The sequence below is a fragment of the Carassius gibelio genome, chromosome B10 (assembly GCF_023724105.1).
Source record: "Carassius gibelio isolate Cgi1373 ecotype wild population from Czech Republic chromosome B10, carGib1.2-hapl.c, whole genome shotgun sequence".
NCBI classification, from domain to species: Eukaryota; Metazoa; Chordata; class Actinopteri; order Cypriniformes; family Cyprinidae; genus Carassius; species Carassius gibelio.
The window spans coordinates 17,552,235-17,560,805 of record NC_068405.1 but is presented as its reverse complement, the minus strand read 5'-3'; the positions used below and the strand labels follow the sequence as shown (position 1 = coordinate 17,560,805).

At 35.1% G+C, this 8,571-nt stretch overlaps 1 protein-coding gene across 1 annotated transcript; it reads left to right on the top strand.

Moving 5' to 3' along the window:
* Positions 1–671: 671 nt before the first annotated feature.
* LOC127966890 (2-acylglycerol O-acyltransferase 2-A-like) lies at positions 672–7,412 on the top strand. Its single transcript, XM_052568231.1, has 7 exons — positions 672–1,372; positions 1,452–1,547; positions 2,087–2,265; positions 5,037–5,241; positions 5,509–5,683; positions 6,130–6,329; positions 6,901–7,412. The coding sequence occupies exons 1-7, from the start codon at positions 1,360–1,362 to the stop codon at positions 7,053–7,055; spliced, it is 1,023 nt and encodes a 340-aa protein (XP_052424191.1). The 5' UTR covers positions 672–1,359; the 3' UTR covers positions 7,056–7,412.
* Positions 7,413–8,571: the final 1,159 nt, after the last annotated feature.

Here is an 8,571-nt window from a genome sequence, read left to right as displayed (position 1 = left end):
CGCTCGAGTCCCCGCCCACTGAAGTAGAGTCCTGAGAATATCAAATCAGGAGGGATGCTCAAAAGAGTTAAAACATACCTACTGATAATGAACTGCAGAATTAACCATTTTAAAATTCGTTCATTTGTGTTCACGTGGATTTCCACGGTAAAGTGTTTTTTATTATTATTGTGAAATACATTATAAAAATATAATTAATTATTAAGTATAAATATATTATATCAAGTAACACTTGAAAAAGATACATATCGTATAATTATTCTCTGTATATAGGCTTTATAGTTTTGAAGTTTTCGAAAGAAGTATTTTATGCTCACAAAGGCAAAAAAAAAAACTGTTTAAATCAGTTTCAATATATTAATTTTTTTATAATTATATCAATGTGAAAATGTAAATAAATATAGGCATTGAAATTGTATTATTTCATATGTTTCAAGTACAATAACAGTAAGAGTGAATGATTGTATTTTTTTCCTCTAAAAACAGCAATTCCGGAAAGACAGAATATTCTAGAACTTGGCAACAAGAAAATTATGTTAATTATAAAAATTTCTATACATGATCAGCACACTTTTTAAATGGGGCTTACTCATACATCAGCGTCTAAAGATAATCCTGGTTCTTAAAATAATAATAATAATAATAATAATAATAATAATAATTTTGGAAAGTATTATTACAAGTGAAAATAACCTTTTAAAGTATTTTAAAATTTTCATTTATTTCTATGATGGCAAGGCTGAATTTCCAGCAGTAATTACATTATGTGTATTTAATATGTTGATTTGTTTTGCTCAAGAATCTTGAAAACAGTTTCTTTAAGGATTATTTGCTATAGAAAGTTCAAAAGCATTATATAGATAGATAGATAGATAGATAGATAGATAGATAGATAGATAGATAGATAGATAGATGATTGATAGATCGATCGATCGATAGATAGATTTTCTTTGAAAATGTATTACCATTCTTGACATTTTATCATGTTTTTTACATGACCAAATATTAATATTTAATAATATTAACAATTCATTTTATTTGAATAATAATGGATTTCACAAATGTAAAAAACATAAATCATCTTCATGCTAAACAAATTCAATTTAGATTATTTTTAAATGAACACACAGACACACACACGCATACATATTCATGAATACATACATATACAGATATCTAATTTAAAATAATCTGCATATTAGCTCCTTTTTTCCATAAATCCCTTATTTTTATGAATTGTAAGGCCTAATTTTGTACAGCCCTTTGTCTTCGGGGTCAAAAGTCTCACTGGTGTAATATCAAGGTACTCTTGGTCTATAATCCTGTCACTTGCAGTGAATTTATCAGATAAGGTAGCTGATGAAAGGAGGAGGTGAGCAGACCGAGAAATGGTGTCAGACTTCGACCCCAGAGTGGAGATCCTAACGCTGTGCTGAACTCTTCTGGTTTAGACATGAAGATTTGTTTTGCGCCGGCCGATGTGCCTCTGGCTAGGAGGATCCAGACTGCTGTCGTACTGCAGTGGGTGTTCTCTTTCCTGGCGCTCGGTAAGTGAATGTGCTTTTATTATATCCTCTTTGCAAAGCCATCAAGTGTTGACCTTAATTGAATGAGATCTATCACAGTCTGTATTCGGTCTCTTGCAATAGTCACTGCATTTTAAGTCAAATTACATATACTTTAAGTCAAACTTCACACAACTTAAAGAGGTCCGCAGTACCTTTTAGAGTCTTGCATTAAGTGTTTTTAATTTTAAGAAAGATATTGCAGCTTTGCTAAAACTCATGTTTTAAAGGTCATAAAATAATAAACCTCATACAGAATGCCTCTTTCTAGAAAACACATCACTATGTTAAAAAAAAGGGGTCTTTTACATTCATGTTCTAGCAAATGTATTTTGTTTTCCTCTATTACTACTGTATGTAGGCCTTTACCAAAGCACCAAGATAGGTTGAAACCTCAAGGTCAAAGTCTTCAGTAGTAAAGATCATGACTGTAAATGTATTTGTGCTGATGTGTTTTCTTTCAGTCATTTTTAAGTTCATTTGTGTGTAATGCATCTATGTGTTCATTATCATTTTTGCAGCCCCCACCTGTATATTACTCTTTCTCTTGCTACTCTTCACTCGTTTCTGGCTAATCAGTGTGCTTTATGCCATCTGGTGGTACATCGATTGGGACACACCTTCACATGGAGGTAGAAAAGTGCCATTTCTGTGTCGAATGCGCATATGGGAGTATATGAGAGATTATTTCCCTATAAAGGTGAGTGGGCGGATTTAGTGAAGCATTGTAAAACAATGTCTCTTGGATATTTTGACCTTTTAAATAGGATTTTGTCACTGAACTGTCATATGAAGTACCTAAATAATAAGAGAACAATGTAACACTGCCATCTAGTGCCTATTCATTGTCTAAAGCCCATTAGCATCCATAGCCTTCTGCAGAATTGTAAGAAACTCGTGTTAGTATTTAATATAGTGTATTGATTTGCATATTACAAAAATATAATTGTGGTGTTTCAGATATGTTCTTTGTTGGAATGTATTTTAAATATCTCAAAATAATTGCTGTACCTTTTACAAAACACATTATTCTAGAGAAAGATAAATGTTTTGAAGTGAACATAGCATTAATTCAGTAAGATTTTTATTTATTTATTTATTCATTCATTTCTTTTCTTTAAATGAATTAATACTTTTATTCAACGACCCATTAAATTGATCAAAAGTGACAGTAACTTTTAAATTTTTAAATTTCAATTCCAAACAAATGCTGTTCTTCTATTCATCACGTATTCTTGAAAAGAATCCTTTGTACTAACAACCCAAATTTTGAATAGTATAGTGTGTATTTTTCATGATATTACATTCGGTAGAGAATTTTATACCCCAGATTTTGTCTTTAAAATAACATGCAAAAAACTTTTTGGAAAACGTTTTGCATTTGGAAAGTTAAAATTTAACTGATAAGTACTACAGTATTTCAGTGACCAAACTTGCTAAACTTTGTACTCTTTTTCATGAAAGGTTTTGTTTTTCTGAACAGTTAGTACCACATCTAAACGACACTGATTTGACTAGGGTGTCAGGGAAATGTTATCGCTTTGGGAGTTGAACCCTTGATACACTAATGTGTCTTATCTGTTTGTATCTGTCCATAATGACAGTCTTTCCACCTTTTGAACAACCCAGATGGCATGTGGCCTCATTCAGAAGACACTGTGTTCAGAGTGAATGAGTAACTGTAAACACTGCGGGGGGCTTAGACCCCTGTTCAATACAAGGGTCATGGCCATGCTCTTGAAGGGAGACAAAAATACCCATCTCTATCAAAACAACTTAAAGAATCAGTGTAGTAATTATAAATGTTATTTTGATTTAGTTTCAAGGCTTTGTAGTTTCTTTTCCATCTAAGTTAGTGGTTATGTATATCATATGAGCTCAACCATTTACTTAAAATTGCATTTTTTTTCTAAGAAAGTTTCCCTTTTGTCAATTCACCGTAAAATCTGGGTTTGTCCCAGAATTTGTAGGAAGCACAACATATGACTAAATGCGTCATTAGTATTAAAGAGGCCCTGCTGTAGCTAAACAGTGCATTTGTATTCAAAGCGAATAATTGATTAAGATGAAACCTTGCTTCAACCACCGGTGCAAATTTTCTCTTCTCCTTACACAACCTCCTAATCTGAAAGCAGATCCGGGATTTTGGAACAAGGAAACCTTTGCTTATGCACATGAATACTGAAGGTGACACTGTGGGAATTTTGTTTCCTAAAAGTTATCAAGAACCTACCTCCACAAGTGCAGTGTTGTAGAAGGTGATTGTCTCAATAATATTGTAACGAGAATAAATGTTATCTCATATAACACCCTTTAGTGAAACAACAGCCTGTGATTACATTATCAAACCAGGATTAAGAGGCATCAATCATTTACACTCCTAACCTTGATAAAACCATAAATGTCAGCTGTGCAATGAGACCTATACCTTTACTCTACTTTATTTCCCATCCCTAAAGTTTTCATTTGGTTAGTTTTTCACAGTTAGCAGTCAGAAAAATATTCGAAACATTATCTGTGAGAGACAGGACACACTGTTAGTAAACAGTATCCAAGTTAATAGAACAGCATGACCCAGTGGACAGACAGACCACTAGTATTTATGTCAAAATAATAGGCTATCAATAAAAGAAGTTGCAGATTAAGTTATATTGTTTTTGACATAGGCAAATATTTTAATGCATCTCGCGCAAAAGTTGTGCTTGAGAGCGACCTTACATTTTCCCCTAAGATTTTCTCTCTTTAAAGTGATAGCGTTTTGTGTTTTTTCAAAGCAAAATCGCATTCTATACGAAGACTATTTTGATTTGAACTGATATTTGTCATATTTCTGAAGAACTGCCATGAATTCGGTGGTTATAAACTGCGGAATGGATATTAAACGATCACTGAATGTATGAAAACGTGTTTCACACTCCTCTGACAGTGCAGTTCTTCTTATTTCTAAGAAAACGTCTGTTTTTCTCTGAAAATTGTAGCATTGTAGTGCTGTAGTCATAACAAGGGTTTACTGTTGTTGTATTGGAATTGTCGTGCTTGGAAATTCCTGCCTTTGTTAATGTCTAAAGCTACCATAGCCGACCTCAAAGACAAACCAGTCTGGTTTGAGTCAGATTTGACTTTGACTGTTGATGTTCTGTGTTGCTGATAAACAGACTAGCTTTAGTATTCTGTTGATGCTTTTAGTTTGGTGATTGGTACTGATAGTTAAGCATTAACAGATCCTATATCAGTCTGAAAGGTCATTTTAAAGCCCTATACAGCACTGCACTGTACATGAACAGTACGATCACTGACCTTACAGCTGGCCTTTTGTAAAAAATGAAAGAAACCATATCAAACTTGTTTCCAGACAGCAAGCAGTTCCGGCCCAGAACCGGCCGACATCTGGGCCGAAGCTGCTTGCTGTCTGGGTTCACATTTGTTAAAATCCTCAAGTTAAATTATTTAACTTCTTTGTCTCTTTACTAGCTGGTGAAGACAGCTGATCTGGACCATAGGAAGAACTATGTGCTGGGTTTCCATCCTCATGGTATTCTTGTGGCTGGTGCATTTACAAATTTCTGCACGGAGGCGACAGGTTTTAGCAAACTCTTCCCTGGGCTGAGAAGCAACCTTCTCATGCTTCCTCTCTGGTTCAGAGCCCCCTTCTTCAGAGACTACATTCTGTCTGCAGGTCAGCTGCCCTGATCATAGAATGCTGTAAAAATGTACATTTATTAACATTATAAGACAAACCTTATAAGATGTATTTAAGATATAAAGTGCTTCAAAATATTACTTTATATTGTTTTACTATTTACACCAGGCAAAATAGCATGATTCACATTTATTATTTTATTTTGGCAATGTAAAGCTTTTTTTCTGAACTGTTATCACAGACTGCTACAGTAGCTGTTCTAACTTTTAAAAATGTGTGTGTGTGTTTGTATGTGTGTTCCAGGCTTGGTTCCATCGGACAAGGAGAGTGCCAGCTATCTGCTCCGGCAGAAGGGAGGTGGGAACGCTGTGGTCATTGCAGTTGGCGGTGCCCCTGAGGCTTTGGATGCCCATCCTGGCGACCACACTGTTCACCTTGCCAATAAGAAGGGCTTCATTAAGCTTGCAATAGAGCATGGGTAAGGGCAGCTTTCCCTGATCAGTTAATAGTATAAGAGCGAGGCTATGCTAGCCTCTTGTTGTATTTGTGCCAGTTGTGCATCGACAGATAGATCTGTTGAGCCACAATCAGTCAATTCTGAAATATGAGCTTAGGCAACTTGCTGTTGCAAGCAATAGCACCCAATTTATTAAAGGCTCTGTTACCCAAGCTAAAGCATTTGATTAAGAAATTCAATTGTACAAAAAAAAAAAAAAAAAGGCAGAATAAAATTGCAGAAATATATTATTTATATTTAAATGTGCATTTAATATCAGTTTAATCTGTTACATGTCAGGGTTTATTTTGTGTTAATGATTGTATACATGATAGCTTGCATACATATTTCCTCACTTTTTTGTGCATATTATTTTATCAAAGACAGCAAAGAATTTGGGTTAAAAATACTTTGTTTTTCTACTCCAGTGCAGATTTGGTTCCTATATATTCATTTGGAGAAAATGAGGTATTTGATCAGGTGGAGAACCCTCGAGGCACCTGGCTGCGATATATTCAAGAGCGCATGCAACGCATTATGGGCATTTCTCTGCCTCTTTTCCACGCACGAGGTGTTTTCCAGTACAGCTTCGGCCTAATGCCCTACAGAAAACCCATCAACACTGTTGGTAAGTGCAATCTAATGTTAGTCAAATATCATTGATGTCAGGTCAAGGTTAAGTGTTAATTAAAGCCATATTCTGAATCTGTGCAAACTTTTTGTAAGCTAAAGAGAAGCAATAACCTATCTGTCATGTGTTTGCCATTTATTTGTTGTACTGTACCAATGCTCAAGTCTTATCTGTTACCACTTTTAGCCTACTGTAAGCAGGTCCAAACCATTGCAAAACCTGGAAAGTGATGGTATTTGCTTTGACAGTCATATTAGCAAACATGAGATGAATCGATTGCTAGGCTTTAGAGATCTATCTATCTATCTATCTATCTATCTATCTATCTATCTATCTATCTATCTATCTATCTATCTATCTATCTATCTATCTATCTATCTATCTATCTATCTATCTATCTATCTATCTATCTATCTATCTATCTATCTATCTATCTGTCTGTCTGTCTGTCTGTCTGTCTGTCTGTCCATTCTTTCATCTGTAGCAACAAGCCGTTTCAAAGTCACTTCACCTATGTGTATTCATTAATGAATGGAACATTTGAATAGTCCTTTCTGTCTTCTCCCAGTGGGTAGGCCAATCCCAGTAGAGAAAAATGAGAAACCAACGGCAGAAGAACTGGACGTGTTTCACCAGCGCTACATGGACGAACTCAGCCGCCTGTTTGAAGAACACAAAGGAAACTATGGAGTAGATGAAGATGCTCACCTGCTGTTCCAGTGAGAGGATCTCAGAAGTGACTCTGAAATTGTGTACGTATGTGTTTACAAGAAAGAGATAGAAAGACATTTATGTATATCTAGTTTAGTCTCAGTTGTATATTGTCAGCTTTTAAACCATTGCTGTTTTGTTTACCAATTGTTGAAAATTAAAATTTTATTTAGTTGTTGAAAATTAAAGTTTTTTTTTTTTTTTTACATTTAACTTCTAAATTAACTGGTTTTATTCAAATCAGAAATATTATGTAATATGGTTGATGCAACCTGACTTCACCAACAAAAGTTATAACTTTTACAGTGTATTTTCTACTGTATGTACTTTAATGCAGCATGTCTGAATAAATCTGCACCAGTTTTACTACTCTGTCTGTTTGAATGACTCGGGACACAGAGACACTAAAGTTTCTTCACTGACTCCCAAAAGACGGTTGCATCTCTCAGGCCGATTGCAATGTACAGGTCTTCAGCTATTGCAACATGTAATAAGACAAAGTTAAGCTTTTTCATCTGATGGTGTAAAACATGAAAGTCTTGACGTCAGATAGATAGACAGATTGACAAATGCATCCCTGCCCCTTGAGGCTATTTTTGTCCTCGGGGATGATTTGGGTCAATGCTGACACCATGCAATGATCAGTCCTGTTTCACAATGCTCACTGGTCTAGAAAAGACTTGCCAAAAAGGACACATTTCTTCACAACCAGGCTGACTACACACGTAATGACCACAGGATGACCAGATGTCTACACCGGATAAATCAGGCTTTGACCATTGCACTTAGACAGAGCCAGAGATAGACATCACAATCGAAGGTCAGCACTGGACCTAAGGAATGGAAGTCACAAAACTGACCGGTCGCTATGTCATTGGTTTAAATATAGTGCAATATTAAATGCATGAAAATATTGGGTCGGAGGTAAACCCTTGTTATGACTACAGCAAGTTAAGGTCTCATATGGGAATGGTGGGTTTAGAGGTGAGGTAAAGGGATGTTTCACTAACCTGGAAGCTTCAGCTCCTGCACTGACAAATTGGACATGCACTGAATTGTGTCCTGTGATAACATTTTGAGCGGCTATTTAAAGATGCCCAAAAGTACAAGCAAGGCCATCACTTATCTTCAAATGACCAAGGGCAAATGGGCCAAATATGAGTATATATATATATATACATATATGTATATATATTATATATTCATATATGTCTGTCTGTCTCTCTATCTATCTATCTATATATATATCCAAGTTCTTAATGCATTGTGTTGCCTTCTTGAGCATCAGTAAATATTCTCACCTTTATCTGCATGATCAAATATGCAGAAGATGCTGGAAACCAAAGAATGTGCAGGGGCTGGAGGATTTTTCTGAAGGACAGTAGGCAGTTGAACTGCTCTGGACCAAAAAAAAAAAAATTCAATTAAATCCATTTTCCCTATTCTAATAATTATGATTTTCCTGCCCAATCAAAATCTTTAAATGAGATGTCTCCTATCTCGATGTGAAAAACTGATGTTATCATTA

Bases quoted from the DNA above. Each gene is read 5' to 3' on its own strand.
- LOC127966890 (XM_052568231.1), top strand. The intron at 5,684-6,129 runs GTAAGGGCAGCT...TTTCTACTCCAG, and splicing joins AAGCTTGCAATAGAGCATGG to TGCAGATTTGGTTCCTATAT. The intron at 6,330-6,900 runs GTAAGTGCAATC...GTCTTCTCCCAG, and splicing joins AAAACCCATCAACACTGTTG to TGGGTAGGCCAATCCCAGTA.